Below are 20,003 nucleotides of genomic sequence, written 5' to 3' on the forward strand. Positions count from 1 at the left end.
AGGGTTCCTTCTAACTCCACAATTTTGCGATCCTATGGAAATCGTTTGTTTTTATTTTTTGGTGCTGCTGTTGCTCTGATAAGAAGCAACCTCTTGCACTGGACTAGACGAGGGGCTTTCCCCCCACGGTCCCTCCAAGTGACCCTTACCTCGGAAGTAAGCGGCCGGAAGAAAACCCACGGGGCTTGTTTCCGAGTAGACCCGATCCGACGGCGGGGCAGGAGCGCGAGGCCTGACACCCGCCGCCATCCACCCCCTCCCCCAAGCCGCCAACTCATGCGCGCTTTTCCTCGGCAAAACATCTCCCGGCCTGGCTTACTCGCGAGTAGTAGCGCCCCCCCGGGGAGCGAAATCGAAAGCGGCTGCGCCGGCAGGGGCGGAGCGCGGCGGGGAGGAGCCGGGCGGCGGCAGCCGAGGAAGGCGAGCGCGTCGGATCCGGGCGCGCAATGGGGCTGCTGAGCTTTGCGCGCGAGCCGGTGCCGGAGACGCTGAGCGCAGACTTGCAGCAACTCAACCAGCTGAGCGCCCAGGTGCAGCTGCCGGCGGAGCGGGGGCCTTGGGAGGGGGGGGACCTCTTTTCCGAATATTGGGGCGCTGGTTGCCGGAGTACCCCACCCCCCAAAAAAACAACTGGCGCAGGGAGGAGGAACCCTCCGGCCAGTGGGGCTGGCGCGTCGCCACGGGGAAGGAAGCAGGGCGCACGAGCGCGCTCTCCACTCCTGCGCTTAGCTGCGCGTCATCCTAAAGGGCGACCCCCCCCCGGCGCAGATCCTCTGGACCGGAGTCCCGGCGTGCCCGGAGGCTCCGCCAAGCTGCGTGAGCAGGATCGGGGCCCCCGGCTTGCTTTTAAAAGCCTTCCTGGTCTTGGAGAGGGTTGGAAGGGACCCCCAACGCTACGAACTCATAGCTCTTTTAAAACGCATTTTTAAAGATTCACTCAGGGAAGGAACCAAAAAGCCAAACAGTTGCGATCAGCTTTTTAAAAAATAAATAAAATCCAGACTAGTATTGGCATCCATTCTTCCAAAGAAAAGCACATGATTATGGTTAGTTTGTTATTCTGCCTTCAGAAACGGCACCTCGCGTTTTATCCGTGTTATTTTAGTTGCCCATGTAAAGGTTTGGTGTAGTACAGTATTTGCAAGATTATAAATGATCGGTGGAAACTGGATTAGAAGGAATAAACTTTAATTTAGCCATGTGGTACTGAAAAACTTAATCTTAGTCAAGATTCCTTTCTCTGTCGGCCTGGCCACAACCTCCACCTTACGACCATGTCTAAATCACTTGATTCCCCATGAATATTTCATCTCCCTGTGTTTTTGAAAAACAAAAATCTCTATCTCTTTGGTCTTCTGATCACCCTGTCTCTTTACCTAGTCTCAGATAATTCAGAGTCAAAAATCTTTGGCTGCTCCAGGGTGTTGTTGGCGGGGTTTTGTTGTGGTTTTTATTTTTATTTTATTTTTTGCTGCTGTTGGTGTTAGCTTTTTTGTATCTTCATTTTATATCTTGCAGTGATGGTTGTGTATTTTTAAAAATGTTTTGTTTATGGCTACTTGAACGTTGTAGCTACGTATTTCTTTTCCTGTTGTCAGCTGCCTTGAACATGGTTTGAACTGTGGAAAGGCTGGGGACAAATAAAATTAGGGATTTATGTATATGTCTTGAGATTCTTGACTGATTCAGTTCAGGAGGGGAGAGTTGCTCTTGTCCTTGAATCCTGTTTGCAGGTTTCCCATCTGGTTGGCCTTGAAAGAATAGGATGCTGGTATAGATACAGATCTAATAACTTTTGTGTTCTTACAGGTATACAATACTGCCTTCTTTTAATTTTGTCTCCTGACACCATATATTTATTATTTCCAAGATTATAAATGATGCACAGGGACTGGATTCAAAGGAATCATTTTTATTTAGCAGTGTGCTGCTGCAAAACTATACACGACAAACTACTGCATTCAGCTTCCGTTCCCTGCTGGTCTCACCCAGAACTCCTTCCCCGCGTACAACCATTTCTAAATCACTTTAGTTCCTGCTCACGATACATCAAGCTCGTGTTATCCCTCCCTCATTGCACAGCGAGCATATCTGACCAAAGGCACCCAGCGGATTTTATGTGTGCCGCCTGATGCTCTTAAACTGTTCCTGCTTCTCCTGGGTTCCTGCAAGTCCACTCTGCTGGGGCCACTTTTTATATAACCCCCCCCCCAAAAAAATAACTCTTTATTACTGTTATTATTTTTAAAAAGGTTCTGCAAAATTCTGCAAAGTACTATGTTATCAAAACAGGATCTGATGGCAACATACATTGCCCATATACTGTTGAACAAATATAGACATGAAATGAAGCCAGAATAAATAAGCCACAGGCGTGCTGCGATAGCTCACTTGGTGGAGCATGAGACCCTTCGTCTCTGGGTCCTGGGTTCAAGCCTCAAGTTGGGTGTAAGATTTCTACCTGTCAGGGGTAGATGACTCTTTGTGGTCCCTTCCAACTCTGCAGTTTTATGCGGATGCGTGGAAGGCAGCGACATAATGATTACACAAGACAAGGTTAATTCAACAACGACCCTGTTTTACTGCATTAACCATATTTGTTTGTAGACCAAGCGGGGCTCCTCCTTCCTTACAAATGAAATAAAGTCAAACCAAAGAGGTATGAAATCTTTTTCTTTTTCTTTTAGTGCCTAGGGACTTATTAGTTAGTTTTTCCAGCAGGGTGATATCCCTGTGGCTTTGTTGTTTAGTCGCATCCGCCTCTTCGTGACCCCCTGGACCAGAGCACGACAGGCCCTCCTGTCTTCCACTGCCTCCCGCAGTCTGCTCAAACTCATGCTGGTAGCTTCGAGAACACTGTCCAACCATCTCCTCCTCTGTCGTCCCCTTCTCCTTGTGCCCTCCATCTTTCCCCACATCAGGGTCTTTTCCAGGGAGTCTTCTCTTCTCATGAGGTGGCCAAAGTCTTGGAGCACAGCTTCAGGATCTGTCCTTCCAATGAGCACTCAGGGCTGATTTCATTCAGAATGCAGAGGTTGGATCTTCTTGCAGTCCATGGGACTCTCAAAAGTCTCCTCCAGCATCAAAATTAAAAAGTATCCATTCTTTGGCGATCAGCCTTCTTTATGGTCCAGCTCTCACTTCCATACATTACTACTGGGGAAACAATAGCTTTAACTATACGGACCTTTGCTGGCAAGGTGATGTCTCTACCTTTTAAGATGCTGTCTAGGTTTGTCATCGCTTTTCTCCCAAGAAGCAGGCGTCTTTTAATTTCGTGACTGCTGTCACCATCTGCAGTGATCATGGAACCCAAGAAAGTAAAATCTCTCACTGCCTCCATTTCTTCCCCTTCTGGGGGTCCTATCTTATCCTAAGCTGGCTGCTAAAACACTGAGCCAGACTCCTGGAGAACTCATGAGCTTTCTGTCTCCACTCCAACCTGGTAGCACAATAAAAAGCGCAGCTGTTAGTCATGCCTTTTTCGCATTCCAGGTATCTCCCTCAAGGTCATGCTTCTGTTTTGGGGTTATCACCTCATCCAAGAATGTGACCGCTTTGCTCTCCTCGATGCCCTGCCTTCTGACCCTATGGCTGCACTGTTTCGTGATTTATTTACTTTTTTTGGGGGGGGGGAATGCTTGTAGGATTTTATTTTGATTATTTAGTTCATGAAATGTACGCACCACTTGCAAAAAGGAAAAGAAAACCCTCAGAGCGGTTTTCAAAAAAGGCAAAACAATTAACATCATCAATAAGGGGAAAAAAATGCTACCTAACTTAGGACTTTTGGAAAGGTGAAATAACACAGAACTAAAAACAGATTAAGACTCTCATCAACTTTCTAAACATCTGGGTTGGCTTGTCTAAATGCTTTAAGCAGGCGCTGAAAAGAGTACAGCAAAGGTGCCTGCCTGATATCAAGTGGCATGGAGTTCCAAAGGCCCTGCCACACTAAACGGGCAAGTTCCTACAAATGAGGAACAGGCTTTATGTGGCACCTGTAACAGCACCTGTTCTAAGTAGCCGAGTGGTCATACATGCAGAAAGGTAAAGATCATGTAGGTAAACTGTTTGCATTCAGTGCTAGTCCTCTCCAGAGTAAACCGACTAAAATTAATGAACATTGTTAGCGTAGAATCATAGAACTGAAGAATTGGAAGGGGCCCCGGGGTCATCTAGTCCAACCCCCTGCGATGCAGGAATCTCAACTCAAGCATCCATGACAGGTGGCCATCTGTCTGTCCATTAATTGCAGCGGGTCTACTCTGAGTAATCGTTAGTTGGCTGCAACCCATGTTATTATTATTATTGTGTGTTTTTTTAAAAAAATATTGTTTCTTAATCCTTAGCACTCTGCCAGAGCTCTGTAGGCTCCCCGGTGTGCAAACAGGGCTGCTGCCTCTCTCTGGGGGATTTGGAGAATGCCCAGCGCATGCAAACAGAGGATTCAAGAGCTCCTGTGTGGAGGTCGATACCTTTCAATTGGGCCAGCTCTCCTTATTTGCAAACTTGCAAAATAAAGATAAATTGGACTCCTGGGTGTCACATTTTCCACAGAGCTAGTTTGCTCCTAAGGCTGTAACATTTAAGTCAATTAATTGAATTGATGCATTAAACACTTTTCAGCTTAAAAGTCTAAATTGGGTGGCTGTTTTTAAAATGGTGAATTGTGCTTCATGTGTTGGTGTTGACGTTTAAAGCCCTAAATGGCCTCGGCCCAGTATACCTGAAGGAGCGTCTCCACCCACATCGTTCTGCCTGGACGCTGAGGTCCGGCTCCGAGGGCCTTCTGGCGGTTCCCTCATTGAGAAAAGCAAAGGTACAGGGAACCAGGCAGAGGGCCTTCTCGGTGGTGGCGCCCGCCCTGTGGAACACCCTCCCACCAGATGTCAAAGAGAAGAACAACTACCTGACATTTAGAAGACATCTGAAGGCAGCCCTGTTCAGGGTAGTTTTTAATGTGTGACATTTTGATGTATTTTTAATCTTTGTTGGAAGCCGCCCAGAGTAGCTGGGGAAACCCAGCCAGATGGGCGGGATACAAATAATAAATTATTATTATCATTACTTGCAAATCCACAGGTGATTCTGGCAGTGGGAGCAGAAGAAGCCTGCCATTCAGGAACGAGACCCCCTTCTAAGATGGTGCCCCCGACTTGGCTCCCTCCAGATGTTTCGGTCTACAACTCTCATCAGCCACATCTGGAGGGCACCAAGTTGGAGAACCCTGGCTATAGACACACATGCACACACACAGAGACACACTAACCCCAGGCCCATGGAGAAGCCTGGCCAAATATAAACATACAGTCGTACCCTGGATCCCAAACACCCTGGAACTCGGACGTTTTGGCTCCCGAATGCCGCAACCCCGGAAGTGATTGTTGGTTTGCAAACGTTCTTTTGGAACCTGAATGTCCTGATGGGGCTTCCGATTGGCTGCAGGAGCTTCCTGCAGCCAATCAGAAGCTGTAATTTGGTTTTCAGAATGGATTCCGTTCGACTTCCAAGGTACGACACTATACAGGTTCCTTGCAGAGGGAGGGAGGCAGCTGGCTTCACTTTTCCTGGACCTTGGAGGTTTCAGCCAGCTGGATGGGGCTTGCCCACAGCTGTCAACTTTTCCCTTTTCTTGCGAGGAATCCTATTCGGAATAAGGGAATTTCCCTTTAAAAAAGGGAAACGTTGACAGCTATGGGCTCGCCACCCTGGGCCTCAGATAAGCTGTGTACTGGCCTCTGTGTACTGGCCTCTGATATGCAGAATTAATTAAGCAATTAAAACTCATAACTGTTAGTCAAGGTGGGTAAGATTTATTTAATTAGGCCACCAGCCTCTCCTATTCACTTTCACAAGGAGGCTGGTATTAGAGCAATCTTATGTTGAATTGGATTACTGCGTAATTGAGTTCCAAGTCTTAAAGGGAGGAGTTCCGGCAAGGGAATCGGGACCCTCGTGTTGTGGGGCAGGATGTGTCCCTGTTCCCAGGTCCATCTAACTTGATGGCTCCAAACCACTGCCTTTGCACACCCAGGCTTAACCACCAAGTGCCTTTTAAAAACTATATATACGGAGGAAAGTTTTGAGGATTGTTGCTCTTCTTAAAAAAGGAATAATCTGCCTTAGACGCGGGAAAGAGCAGGAGAGGTGGGCCCAATCCCTGGCAGGTCTTGTGTTGCTGACACCTTCGTTTTGTCTCTCTCCAGCAATTCTCCACTCTCGCGGAAGTGGTTTTCCGATTTCTGCAGGAACCGAAAGAGGTAAGCCGTCCACAGCGATGTTGGCAAGATAGGATCCGAGGGGGTGAGCTGAGGCTATTTTTGCTGTAGTTTTACTCAAGGTGAGCATCTTAGGAGCAGCAGCAGCAGCAACTTTTAATGCTAATCACAGTAACATCTTTGCACAAGATAAAACGAAAGGCCAGGCACCCTGCCACAAGTCTGCAAGTTCTTTCCAAAGTGTAGATTGTTCTCATTTTTTAATAATAATAATAATAATAATAGCAGTGTCATGAAAGTGATTATTATCTCAATCTGAAGGACACGATGGGGTGCGTATTCTGTATGGGCGCATTCCAAGCAATAGCAGAGTGTGATGTATCGGCAGAGGAGCATGTGTATGCTTAAACATGAGATCCTGTATCTTCTTCTTCTTCTTCTTCTTCTTATTATTATTATTATTATTATTATACCGTGCCCATCTGGCTGGGTATCCCCAGCCACTCTGGGCAGCTCCCAACAGAATATTAAAAACACGATAAAACATCAAACATTAACAACTTCCCAATTTTTTAGGGCTGCCTTCAGATGTCTTCTAAAAGTCAGATAGCTGTTTATTTCCTTGACATCTGATGGAAGGGCGTTCCACAGGGCGGGCGCCACCACCGAGAAGGCCCTCTCCCTAAACAAATGCAGTCAGCCACATTAATAATAATAATAATACTGCCCTTCATCTGAGAATCACAGGGCAGACTTGCCCCCTGTGCTGACCTCTAGCAATCACACTTTTCTATCGCCAACCCATTCTCATCCTTTGGGGCCCTGGGGTTTGGAACAATTTTATTGGACTGTTTGAAAAGAAAGAAAGAAATACTGTGAATCTGACGGTTTCATCCTCACCAGATCTTCTCCAAAGTTAGCCATACCGAACTCTGTGGGGCTTCCTCCCAGGTGAGGGAGAAACAGGTTCTAAAGTCAAGATTATTAAAACGAGGCCTTCCTTAATTTACGACTTGCGCCAGGATCTCGCCCCTTCTTTGTGCCTCTTCCTTTAATGACTGCTCAGCTTTCCCTACCGAAACAAGTCATAAATTCTGCCCGAATTTGGGCAGACAACTTGGAAAGCACCAGATGTTTAGCTAAAATTATGCCCTGCTTTCTCAAACCAATTGCTATGAAAGGAGGGGGGCTTCTGTCTCTAAACAGGGACAGAGATGTCGGCTAAAATAAAAAATAACAAAGGTATTATTACCGTATTTTTCGCCCTATAGGACGCACCATCCCATAAGGTGCATCTAGTTTTTTGGGGGGGAAATAAAGGGGAAAAAATTATTTCCCCCCCAGGCGCGGGGCTGGGGCGGTGGAGGCCCGAGCTTCCCCCGACCCCAGCCCCCAAACAGGCAGCTCTCTGCAAGCCGTGGGAGCCCAGCGCTGGCTCCCGCTGCTTGCTGAGAGGTCCGCGAAGCCTGCATTCACCCCATAGGATGCACACACATTTCCCCTTCATTTTTTTGGGGGGAAAAGTGTGTCCTATAGGGCGAAGAATACGGTATATTATTATATTATATTATATTATATTATATTATATTATATTAATTATAATTATATGTTATCTTAAGGCAGTAGTCAGACAGCAGAGGAATATGTCATTCATCAACAACTCAGGATCCCCAGATTGTTTTTTAAGGCCACTTTTCACCCCTTGAACATCTGATCTTTTCCTTTTTTCCTTGAACATCTGATTCTCAGTTCTGTCAGAGACTAAGGTAACTTCTAAGCTCTGAACAGAAAATATTCAAAATCAAAAGCTAGCCAAAGGTGTTGTTGTTGTTTAGTCATTTAGTTGTGTCCAACTCTTCGTGTCCCCCTGGACCAGAGCACGCCAGGCCCTCCTGTCTTCCACTGCCTCCTGCAGTTTGGTCAAACTCATGCTGGTAGCTTTGAGAACCCTGTCCCACCATCTCGTCCTCTGTCGTCCCCTTCTCCTTGTGCCCTCCATCTTTCCCAACATCAGGGTCTTTTCCAGGGAGTCTTCTCTTCTCATGAGGTGGCCAAAGTCTTGGAGCATCAGCTTCAGGATCTGTCCTTCCAGGGAGCACTAAGGGCTGATTTCCTTCGGAATGGAGAGGTTGGATCTTCTTGCAGTCCATGGGACTCTCAAGAGTCTCCTCCAGCACCAGAATTCAAAAGCATAAATTCTTCGGCAATCAGCCTTCTTTATGGTCCAGCTCTCACTTCCATACATCACTAATTGGAAAACTATAGCTTTAACTATACGGACCTTTGTTGGCAAGGTGATGTCTCTGCTTTTTAAGATGCTGTCTAGCTTTGTCATTGCTTTTCTCCCAAGAAGCGGGCGTCTTTTAATTTCGTGACTGCTGTCACCATCTGCAGTGATCATGGAGCCCAAGAAAGTAAAATCTCTCACTGCCTCCATTTCTTCCCCTTCTATTTGCCAGGAGGTATAGGCAAAGGTAGGCATGAATAAAAGTAAAAAGGTATTTTGTTCCCAATTAAACAAGAATTCTTTGCCGCACCAGCACAGCCTCAAATGGGTCACAGAGGCAATTCTTTCTTTTTCTCGGTTTGAATGATGTGCGGATCTGCTCCTTCTGCACAGTGCCCCAGAACTCGAAAAGGGACCTTGATTAACAGTGTGGGTGCGGTTCTGTTTTTCAGCCTTAGGATACAACCCAGGGCAAAGTTCCCTCCTGGCCTAGCTCAGTCGGTAGAGCATGAGACTCTTAATGTCAGGATTGTGGGTTCAAGCCGCATGGTGGGCAAAAAGATTCCTGCATTTCAGGGGGTTGGACTAGATGACCCTCGTGGTCCCTTCGAACTCTACAGTTTTATGATTCATTTTTTTTAAAGAATAATATTTATTGAAATTTCAAAAAATTACAAAAATAAAGGAAAATAAAACAAAAAATACAAAATGCAGAAAAAAAACAATTAAAAACAAGTCAATCTTTCCATATCTTATCTTTCATTTGCTTGTTTCCTTGACCTCCTCACACCTCCCTTTTTTGTGTTCTAGTTCAATTAGTTAATTCAGCAAATCCTTTCCATCTTTGTTTTTATCTTAATAATTTATCTTAATATATTGTAACTTTACATTGTCACCTGTTAACAATCCATTTTTACTTACTCCTTTGTAACATTGCTGCTAAAACCACATAACTTCATTCCAACATCCTTCTAACATTCCTTAATTTTACAATGTTTCTGCAAATAGTCTTTAAATTTCTTCCAATCTTCTTCCACCAACTCTTCTCCCTGGTCCCGGATTCTGCCAGTCATTTCCGCCAGTTCCATGTAATCCATCACCTTCATCTGCCATTCTTCCCGGGTGGGTAGATCTTGTGTCTTCCAATACTTTGCGATAAGTATTCTTGCTGCTGCTGTAGCATCCATAAAAAAATTTCTATCCTTCTTTAACACCAATTGGCCGACCATGCCCAGGAGAAAGGCCTCTGGTTTCTTCAGAAAGGTATATTTAAATACCTTTTTCTTTTCATTATAGATCATCTCCCAGAAAGCCTTAATCCTTGGGCACGTCCACCAAAGGTGGAAGAATGTACCTTCAGTCTCTTTACATTTCCAGCATTTATTATCAGGCAAATGATATATTTTTGCAAGCTTGACTGGTGTCATGTACCACCTGTATATCATTTTCATAATATTCTCTCTTAAGTACAGTTTTATGATTCAAAGTCCCCATGAACTCAGTGGAACTGACTTTGGAGTCAGGCAGGCATAGGATTGCACCAGAAACTCGCATTCATGTGCAGCTTGGAGGTGTGGATCACGCTATGTGCTCTTCTCCTCTTACAGGTCGAAAGGTTCCTAGTTCAGCTCTCTGAATTTGCCACCAGCAATAAACTCAGCCCGGGCCCTTTGAAGAACATTGTTAAAAGCCTCCTGTTGGTGCCGAATGGTGAGTGGCGGCTTGGGGGTCCCTGGCAGTGTGTGGGTGCCGGCCATAGACCAGGGGAATCGAGAGAAGAGCTTCTCCCCTCTTTCGTCAAGGGACCCCTCACAAGGGGGGCAGCTGCTCAGTGAAATAATAATAATAATAATAATAATAATAATTAATAATAAATTATTCATTTATTTACGTACAGGACTGCCTCTCCTGGTATGTCCTACGGAGGACCTTACAGTCTTCAAACAAAAACATCTTGGAGATCCCGGGCCACAGGGAGGTTAGGCTGGCCTCAACCAGAGCCAGGGCCTTTTCAGTACTGGCCCCAATCTGGTGGAACGCTCTGCCCCAAGAGACTAGGGCCCTGCAGGACTTGACATCTTTCCGCAGGGCCTGCAAGACAGAGCTGTTCCGCCTGGCCTTTGGCCAAGGCACAGTCTGACCCCCTCCTTCGGTAATCCTCACAGAACTCTAGCCCAATGGTTGCCATTAATCTGATTTGAACTGATTTTATAATGAAATTATTTTAGAATGTTGCATCATTTTACTGTTGTTAGCTGCTCTGAGCCCGGCTTCGGCTGGGGAGGGTGGGTTATAAATAAAATATTATTATTATTATTATTATTATTATTATTATTATTACCCCGCCCTCCCCAACCAGAGTTGCTAACACCAGTAAAATTACAAGAAAAACCAATTTAAAATACAGGTTAGAAAATAATTTAAAATAATTTAAAAATATGGTATTAACATTACAGGAGCCTGTCTCTAGTACTAAAAGAGTGTTAGAATTAATTTCGGACTTTGGTCGGGTGGCGGGATTTAAGTTGAACAAGCAAAAAACTAAGGTTCTAGCAAAAAATTTGACAATTACAGAAACAGATGAGTTCGTGAAAGAAACAGAATTAAATGTGGTTAAAAAAGTAAAATACCTAGGGGTGTATCTGACCTCCAAAAATTTGAATCTGTTTAAAGACAACTACGAGAAATGTTGGTCAGAAATCAAAAGAGATTTGGAAACGTGGTCAAGATTGAAACTTTCCTTGTTGGGCCGAATAGCAGCTATAAAGATGAATGTATTGCCAAAAATGTTATTTTTGTTTCAGACCCTACAGATCGTGGACAAGGTGGAATGCTTTGGAAGGTGGCAGAAGGATATCTCAAAGTTTGTTTGGCAGGGCAAAAAGCCCCGAATAAAGTTTAAGATATTAACTGATGCGAAAGAAAGAGGGGGATTTGCCCTGCCAGACTTGAGGTTATATTATGAATCCGCAGCCTTCTGCTGGTTGAAAGATTGGATCTTACTGGAAAACACTGATGTCCTAGATCTGGAAGGGTTTGACAACGCTTTTGGGTGGCATGCATATTTGTGGTATGACAAGGTTAAAGTGCACAAACTGTTTAAAAACCACATTGTCAGGAGAGCAATTTTAATGGTCTGGACAAAATATAAAGACTTATTGGAGAGTAAGACTCCGAGGTGGCTCTCACCGGTGGAGGCCAAGGCACGTAAGAGACCTAATATGGAAGCCAATTGGCCTAAATATGAGGAAATTATTGAAAAGATTGGAGACAATTGGAGGTTGCAGAGCTTGGAAAAACTAAAAAACAAGGTGCGAGATTGGTTGCATTATGCACAAATTCAAGAGGTCTTTAAAGTAGACAAGAAGGTTGGATTCCAGGTGGAAAAATCGAAACTAGAGACAGAACTGTTAGAACCAAAAAGTAAACTACTTTCGAGAATGTATAACCTCTGCTGCTTAAATGGAATACTCAGGATGAGACGGTCAAATCCGCCATGATAAAGTGGGCGCAGGATTTGGGGCATAACATTATGTTTGAAGACTGGGAAAGGTTATGGAACACCGGAATGAAATTTACGGCATGTAGTGCCTTGAAGGAAAACATTATGAAAATGATATACCGGTGGTACATGACCCCAGTCAAGCTTGCTAAGATATATCACCTGTCTGATAATAAATGCTGGAAATGTAAAGAGACGGAAGGGACATTCTTTCACCTCTGGTGGACCTGCCCGAAAGTGAAGGCCTTTTGGGAAATGATTCATAATGAACTAAAAAAGGTACTTAGATTTACCTTACCTAAGAAACCAGAGGCCTTCCTCCTGGGCATGGTGGACCAGAGAGTGCTTAAGAAGGACAGAACTTTTTTTATGTATGCTACTACAGCAGCAAGGATCCTGATTGCAAAACATTGGAAGACACAAGATTTACCCACACTGGAGGAATGGCACACGCAGTTGATGGACTACATGGAACTGGCCGAAATGACTGGCAGAATCCGAGACCTGGGAGAAGAAACAATTGAGGAGGACTGGAAAAAATTTAAAGACTATTTGGAAAAACATTATAAGTTGTATGAATGTTAAAAAACGCACCTTTTAGGAAATTCTAGCTTCAGTAATGTTAAATTAAAGAAATGGAAATTAAGGTACAAGAAGTCAGAGATAGAATAATGAAACAACTTTATTGTGTTAAAATGAAAACGTACATGATTTGGGTCATAATATATTTGAAATTGGGTAACATGATAAAATGGAAGATACAATAAGTATTGAAACAAGTTAACAAATTGCAGATGTTATGTATCACAGAGAATGCAGGGTTGGGAGGACGCGGGGAAGTCCAGTAGATTTGGAAAAAAGAACAAGAAAATTTGTAACTTTCTTTTTCTACTTTTATAATAGGCTCTTTATTCTTTTTTCTGTATTTCATAAAACTAATAAAAAATATTATAAAAAAAAGAAAATAATTTAAAATGCAGCCTCATTTTAATAGTAGCCAATAGATCAAGACCATAAGGGTCAGACTGAGTCCAAGCCAAAGGCCAGGCGGAACAGCGCCATCTTGCAGGCCCTGCGGAAAGATGTCAAGTCCCGCAGGGCCCTAGTCTCTTGTGACAGAGCGTTCCACCAAGTCGGGGCCAGTGCTGAAAAGGCCCTGGCCCTAGTTGAGACCAATCTAACCTCCTTGAGGCTCGGGACCTCCAAAGTGTTGTCATTTGTGGACCTTAAGGTCCTCCGCTGGGCATACCAGGAGAGGTGGTCCCATAGGTACGTAGGAACATAAGGAGAGCCAGGGTGCAGGATCAGGCCAAAGGCCCATGGAGTCCTACATTCCGTTCTCATGGTTGCCAGCCAGATACCCACAGGAAGACCCCAACCTAAGCACAATAGCAGCACTTTTGATTCACAGCTGGGACATGCATCAGGACCAAGTAGCCACGTGTCCCCACGGATTTGTCGAAACACCTTTTAAAGTCTCCCACACTGGTGAACATCTTGTGGCAGTGAGTTCCAAAGTGAAAACCATGCGAAAAAGTATCTCCTTTTGTCCAGCCGGAATCTTCCAACGTTCCATTTTGGCGACTGTAGCCCTGGTTTTAAGGAGCCTTTGGGCACCTAGTTTATATACCTGAGTTTCTAACTCTGTTTGGGTGTCTTATTCCCGCGCTTAACTCCATACAGTAGCAATGTTGTCTAACCAGACCTCTCTTTCTCTCTCTCTCTCTCCCCTTTCCCCCCTCTGTCTGTCTGTTTTATGCCTTGTTTATCTCAGGTGCCCTAAAGAGAGGTCTGTCGGCAGAGCAGGTTAGAGCAGATCTTATCACCCTAGGTAGGTCTCTTTGAAAAGCCTCCGGCGATTCCTGAAGGTGGACAGTGGCTGCTGGCCTCTCATTTAACCGTGTTGAATTTCTCCCGCAGGGCTGAGCGAGGAGAAGGCCAGCTATTTCGAAGCGCAGGTATTATGAGCATTCCTTTCGCTACTGAAATTTTAATTCCCCCGGGGGGGGGGGTGCTTTTCTTCTGGGCTGCCTGTTCTCTGAACTAATTGCACAAATCGAATGAAATACCGTGGAAATCCCTGAAACAAGAAGTAATCGACTAGAAATATTATCTTATGGAAATAAACTAAATAATAAGAAAAATCAAAAAGCTTAAGGAAAAAATTAGAATTTTTAGGTTTTTCCTTAAGCTTCCTTGTTCTCAAACTTAATCCGTTCTGGAAGTCTGTTCCAAAACCAAAACGTTCCAAAACCAAGGCACACTTTCCCATAGAAAGTATTGCAAAACGGAATAAATCCGTTCCAGACTTTTAAAAGCAACGCCTAAAACAGCAATTTAATTTCACTGTTAATATCCTTCTTAATTGTATTTCAGTTTGACATTTACTTTGGTAAAGTACATATTTTGTTACGTGCAAATGGCTTGAGATACCTATTAGGTCCATAAATTACCATATATCATATATTCAACACAAAAAAACTGACAATTTGTTAGACAGCTGGACATATAAAGGGCCCCATTACCTTAAGTAGCCGGTTTTTGTTACATTTTGCCGGTTTTTGTTTCATTTTGCTTTCTGCAATCTTTCCAGTGGAAGGAGAAATCGCCCACCCTCTCGCGCCTGGCTGTGGGCCAGACCCTGATGGTTAACCAGCTCGTTGACATGGAGTGGAAATTTGGAGGTGAGGGGCTTTGTGGGCTGGGGGAGGCCTGTGGGGGGAGGCATAGAATCGCAGTGTTGGAAGGGACCCCAAGAGTCATCTAGTCTAACCCCCTACGGCCCCACCCCACAGAAGCTCCGCCTTCCAGCTTCCCCTGGGCACCCCACATTGATTTTCTTTCTTCTCTCCGGCAGTGACAGCAGGAAGCAGCGAACTGGAGAAAGCTGGAAGCATCTTCCTGCAGGTGGGTATCCTGCCGTGCGAGAGGTGATGCTGTTTTTGAAAGACACCCCCGGGAAGAGCCAGGGGCAAAAAAATAAGGTGCTGGCACAGGCGCTGGGAAAAGGCCACCCTGTATTCCGCAGACGCTCGTGCCTGAAGAATTCAGCGTCCCAGGAAACCCTGCTTTTATTTTGGTTTCCAAAAACCAAGTTTTTAGTATGGCAGCAGAGAGAGGCTTGAAAGTGTTTGGGCAATGCGGTTTCGGGAGGTTGGCGGAGGGATGAGAGGGCATCCCAGTGGTACGGGACTTCAGCATCTTTGGTCCTCCCCCTGGCTAGCAGAAACAGCAAAATAGTAAGTTGGTGCAACAGGTTTGCCTTGGAGGTGTTCCTTATACAGGTGTCAGAACTGGAGCCCTCCTGCTATTTTGGACTACTGTTCCCATCAGCCCCAGCCAACGTGGGACTCCGTGCTCATTTTGGGTAGGGTGATAAGTGCAGATTTCTTCCCCTTCGCAAATCTCCGTCCTTTCCTGTGGGTCACAGCCCAGAGTGGCTTGTCTCTGTCCCCCTGTCCAGAAGCATCCATTCACACACCCCAATTCCTGACTCCTCAGCCGCTCCATGTACCGCCTTGCAAAAACGTTAACGGTGGAAGAATCTCAGGGTTTTCTCTTTGCAGGAAAAAAGCACAGCGTTTTAACATTTCTCGCCTGCTCACTTGGATGCAACTTCCTTTATTCTGACAAAATAAACCTGATTTTTATTTCCAGCTGAAATTGGTGGTTAGGAAAGGAAACAAAGTGGAGCCTCTGTACATGGGTGAGTGAGCCATTATTTTGTCCTGGGGGGCGTTCTTCAAAGAGAGGGAGGCAGTTGAAGCCCCAGGAAGGCTGAAATTGCATCTCCTGAAAAAGACATTGCAAGGGCATGTATTTTGGGATGGGGGGGTGGGGGGAGCTGCTTCTTTCAACTAAGGTCAGAGTTTTCTCCCTCGACTTTAGTGCCTTCAGTGGTATCCAATTATTATTATTATTATTATTAATAATAATAATAATAATAATATCCCTCATTTTCCCAAGACTGGGACTCAGGGCAGCTTGCACAAATTAAAACAACACAGGTAAAATGCAAAAAGCTTAAAAAGGTAGCAATGATAATCGTTTAAAAAGCATTATTATTATTATTATTATTATTATTATTATTATTATTATTATATTTAAATTTAAATTTTGGAAGCTGCAGCTGTAAAAAGAAAACTGCTCAGCTAGTCAACCTCCATAAGAGATCGCGGGAGATGAACAGACACTTATATCATTTTGCCTCTTACTCTCCTTTTCTCTGAACTTACTAAAAGTCCCAAATGCTTCAGCCCAGCCAGATGGGCGGGGTATAAATAATAAAATCACCCTTGTTATTACTAATCTTTCTTCTATCCACTTGATAATTTTGGTTGCCCTTTTCCGAGCCACGGTTAACTTGCTGCAGGGAAAACAAAAGTGCTTGTCCTGTTTTGTGAGTCCCGAATCATTCCTGTTTTTCTTTCTTCTCTCTCTCCCTCCCGCGGAATCAGAGCTGACGCTGCCTCAGTTCTACAGCTTCCTTCACGAGATGGAGAGGATGAAAACCAGCCTGGAATGTCTCAGCTGAGTTTCCTGTGGGGCATCGAGAGTGAAAGCCGAACGTCCACCGTCCGAGGCCCCTGGACCAGATCCTCCAAGCCCCATTTTCCCCATTGAGAAGTTTTAAAGTTTGGCTCACTTGGGGCTCTAAGAGCCATTAAGGGACAGAAGGGGTAGGAAATGTTTTGTAAAACCTGCAAAAGTGTGATGTTTTTTTCTTCTCTGGCTGCATAAAAGTCTTGTTTGGGGAGCAGATAATGCTACTTGAAAGAGGCTCAAGGAAGCAAAAATAAAATGGGGGGGTAACTTTTTGCTCTCCTTGAGAGGAAGAGGTGGCAGCTATAAAATCTCCTTTAAAATCTATATAAAAGGTGTAATTTAGAACATCGGTTTGCATAACCCACTGAGGAAGACAATAACACAATAAAATTCAAAACAGTAGCAGTTCATTGCACAGTTATCCAAAAACCATCCTTGGAGGTTTTTAAGCCGAGGTTGGGTGGCCTAGATGCTTTAGCTGAGATTCCTGCACTGCAGATGGGGTAGCCTAGATGACTCTAAGGGTCCCTTCCAACTCTTAATGATTCTATGATTCTAAAACCCAGTTTGGTTTAATTAACCTGGCAAAACTGATGAACCGGGTTTCGAACTCTGATAGTCATTTACACCTCCAGCACACGCACACTCACACCCGCCACCTCCTTGCCTCTTCGTGCCCCCCTGGGCAATCCACACACCCCCAGGAGGTGCCAACGCCTATTTCAGAACCACTTTCCCTGAATGGAAGTACAAATTCACCATTCGCTATAGCCTTGCCCAATGGGATGCCAGTGGCGCTGTAGTCTAAACCACTGAACCTCTTGGGCTTGCCAATCGGAAGGCCGGCGGTTTGAATCCCCGTCACGGGGTGAGCTCCCATTGCTCAGTCCCAGCTCCAGCCAACCTAGCAGTTCGAAAGCACGCCAGTGCAAGTAGATAAATAGGTACCACTGTGGTGGGAAGGTAAACTGTGTTTCCATGTGCTCTGGTTTCTGTCACTGCGTCCCATTGCACCGGAAGCGGTTTAGCCCTGCTGGCCACATGACCCAGAAAGCTGTCTGTGGACAAACACCAGCTCCCTCGGCCTGAAAGATAGATGAGCGCCACAACCCCACAGTCGCCTTTGCCTGGACTTAACCGTCCAGGGGTCCTTTACCTTTTACGTTTGCAGTGCTACCTCGGGTTATAGACGCTTCAGGTTACAGACTCTACTAACCCAGAAGTAGTACCTCGGGTTAAGAACTTTGCTTCAGGATGAGAACAGAAATCGCGCAGCAGCAGCGGGAGGCTCCATTAGCTAAAGTGGTACCTCGGGTTAAGAACAGTTTCAGGTTAAGAACAGACATCCAGAACAAATTAAGTTTTTAACCCGAGGTACCACTGTATAGCTTTGCCCAGATGCTTGCACTTCTTATCAGCTGCCCCTTCATTTGCAATATTGTGTTGCCTAATACTTTTGTGGGATCAGGGATCTCTGAAACCTGCCTCTTTCCATTCTGTGGGATTTTTCCGGCCCTGTTCCAGAGAAGCTCCAATGCATTCCTGGGTTCTTCCTTTTTTCCCCTCACTGGAGGGGGGAAAGGGAAGGAAGTTGTGCAAGTTTGACCAAAAAGGCCACTCAAAAGAGGAAGGCATTCGCTAAAGGCCAGACACCCTGACTCGCCATACTTGGATGAAGATTCCCAGATGATGGGGGCCACTTTTATTTTATTTTTAATCCTTCCTACAGAATAGCTGTCATCAACCTGTTTCTCTGTAGATGTTTTGGACTACAGTAATCATAATAATTTTTTTATTATCTGACAGGGTTGCCCCAGCCACTGGGCGGCTCTCAACAAAATATTTTAAAACACAATAAAACATCACACGTTAAAAGCTGCCTTCAGGTGTCGGTGGAAAGTCATGTACAGTGGTACCTTGGTTCTTGAACTTAATCCGTTCTGGGAGGCTGTCCGACTCCCGAAACCGTTCAAAAAGCAAGGTGCGGCTTCTGATTGGCTGCAGGAGCTTCCTGCACTCAATCGGAAGCCGCGTCGGGCGTTCAGCTTCCAAAAAACGTTTGCAAACTGTAACACTTTGGGGTTTGCAGTATTCAGGAGCCAAACCTTACAACTATGAAGGTACCACTGTAGTTGTTTGTCTCCCTGACATTGGACGGGAGGGCGTTCCACAGGGAGGGCGCCACCACCTAGAAGGCCCTCTGGTGGTTCCCTGTAACTTTGCTTCTTGCAGTGAGGGAACTGCCAGAAGGCCCCCAGAGATGGACCCTGGTGTCCGGGCTGAACGATGAGGGTGGAGACGCTCCTCCAGGTATACAACTGTTGTGGGAATTGTCGTCTGAAACTTCTGGAGACCACCAGTGTATTGATGGTCATTCAGTTAGGCAAGTGGCCCTTTCTCGGCTATAGGGGAATCAAATGCTCTTTGGCAAAAACTCAAAATCTAATGAACCTGCAAGTTGAAAGTGGCAGCAGGTGGGCTTCCTTCTTGCCGGTGATCCAGAATGATGATCCCTTGTGGGAGTGCAATCCGTCTTTGAGGTGTGCCCTGCTCACACCTATGCGCACACTTGCACACCTCTCCTATGGCCATGAGACCAAACTAGGCTTCCTTGTGTGCCCTTTCTTCCAACCACACTCTGCACCCCAACAATTTGCATTTTTTTAATACAGTGGTGCCCCGCAAGACAAATGCCTCGCAAAACGAAAAACGCGCAAGACGAAAGGGTTTTTCGGTTTTTGCGTCGCTTCGCTAGACGAATTTCCCTATGGGCTTGCTTCGCAAGACGAAACTTCTTGCGAGTTTTTTTCCTTTTTCTTAAAACCGCTAAGCCGCTAATAGCCCTGCTCCGCAAGACGAAAAAACCGCAAGACGAAGAGACTCACGGGGCACCACTGTATTGCAGGAAAATGCAAAGCGCCCAAAATGGATTTTCCAGAGTGTTCCATGCAGCAGTAATTTGCTTTTCCTGGGATAACCCTATGCCCTGGTATAATTCTTAGTAGACTCAGTAAAACCAACAATTGAAATTGGGCATTTTTTAAATTGACTCTATTACATTAAATTTATACCCCACTAGATTGTTTTTAAAAAATTGGTTTGCAGGAAAGGCAAATCAGTAAGAAAAATAATCACTTGAAAAACTTTCAAAAAATTTGCTGCGGGTGGCACTGTGGGTTAAACCACAGAGCCTACGGCTTGCTGATCAGAAGGTTGGCGGTTCGAATCCCCACGACGGGGTGAGCTCCCGTTGCTCAGTCCCTGCTCCTGTCAACCTAGCAGTTCAAAAGCATGTCAAAATGCAAGTAGATAAATAGGTACTGCTCTGGCGGGAAGGTAAACGGCGTTTCCGTGCGCTGCTCTGGTTCACCAGAAGCGGCTTAGTCATGCTGGCCACCTGACCCGGAAGCTATACACCGGCTCCCTCAGCCAATAAAGCGAGATGAGCGCCCCAACCCCAGAGTCAGCCATGACTGGACCTAATGGTCAGGGGTCCCTTTACCTTTAA

At 45.3% G+C, this 20,003-nt stretch overlaps 1 protein-coding gene and 2 long non-coding RNA genes across 4 annotated transcripts; 2 read left to right on the top strand and 1 right to left on the bottom strand.

Moving 5' to 3' along the window:
- The first annotated feature begins 202 nt into the window (after nucleotides 1-202).
- COMMD7 (COMM domain containing 7) lies at nucleotides 203-16,897 on the top strand. 2 transcript variants are annotated; one of them, XM_083744770.1, is made up of 9 exons: nucleotides 203-530; nucleotides 6,210-6,263; nucleotides 10,056-10,158; nucleotides 13,725-13,781; nucleotides 13,871-13,908; nucleotides 14,544-14,634; nucleotides 14,808-14,857; nucleotides 15,608-15,656; nucleotides 16,408-16,897. In XM_083744770.1, the coding sequence occupies exons 1-9, from the start codon at nucleotides 447-449 to the stop codon at nucleotides 16,482-16,484; spliced, it is 603 nt and encodes a 200-aa protein (XP_083600896.1). In that variant the 5' UTR covers nucleotides 203-446; the 3' UTR covers nucleotides 16,485-16,897. The 2 variants fall into 2 exon arrangements, with proteins under 2 accessions (XP_083600896.1, XP_083600897.1); XM_083744771.1 differs by lacking the exon at nucleotides 203-530 and adding an exon at nucleotides 665-1,046.
- On the bottom strand, nucleotides 16,824-17,645 carry LOC310847279. The gene is made up of 2 exons (XR_014565756.1): nucleotides 17,058-17,645; nucleotides 16,824-17,003 (listed from the first exon to the last, which is right to left on the bottom strand). It is a non-coding gene; the product is annotated as an uncharacterized lncRNA (long non-coding RNA).
- An 80-nt stretch (nucleotides 17,646-17,725) lies between these two features.
- Nucleotides 17,726-19,626, top strand: LOC310847265. Its single transcript, XR_014565742.1, has 2 exons — nucleotides 17,726-19,169; nucleotides 19,401-19,626. It is a non-coding gene; the product is annotated as an uncharacterized lncRNA (long non-coding RNA).
- Nucleotides 19,627-20,003: the final 377 nt, after the last annotated feature.

The sequence above is a fragment of the Podarcis gaigeae genome, assembly GCF_964106915.1.
Source record: "Podarcis gaigeae genome assembly, chromosome: 6".
NCBI lineage: Eukaryota > Metazoa > Chordata > Lepidosauria > Squamata > Lacertidae > Podarcis > Podarcis gaigeae.

What these genes read in the sequence shown, in the direction of transcription:
- COMMD7 (XM_083744770.1), top strand. Translation starts at nt 447, where the DNA reads ATGGGGCTGCTGAGCTTTGCGCGCGAGCCGGTGCCGGAGACGCTGAGC. An exon ending in CCTCCTGTTGGTGCCGAATG is followed by an intron (nt 10,159 to 13,724) that starts GTGAGTGGCGGC and finishes TGTTTATCTCAG; the next exon opens with GTGCCCTAAAGAGAGGTCTG. An exon ending in CTGGAAGCATCTTCCTGCAG is followed by an intron (nt 14,858 to 15,607) that starts GTGGGTATCCTG and finishes TTTTATTTCCAG; the next exon opens with CTGAAATTGGTGGTTAGGAA.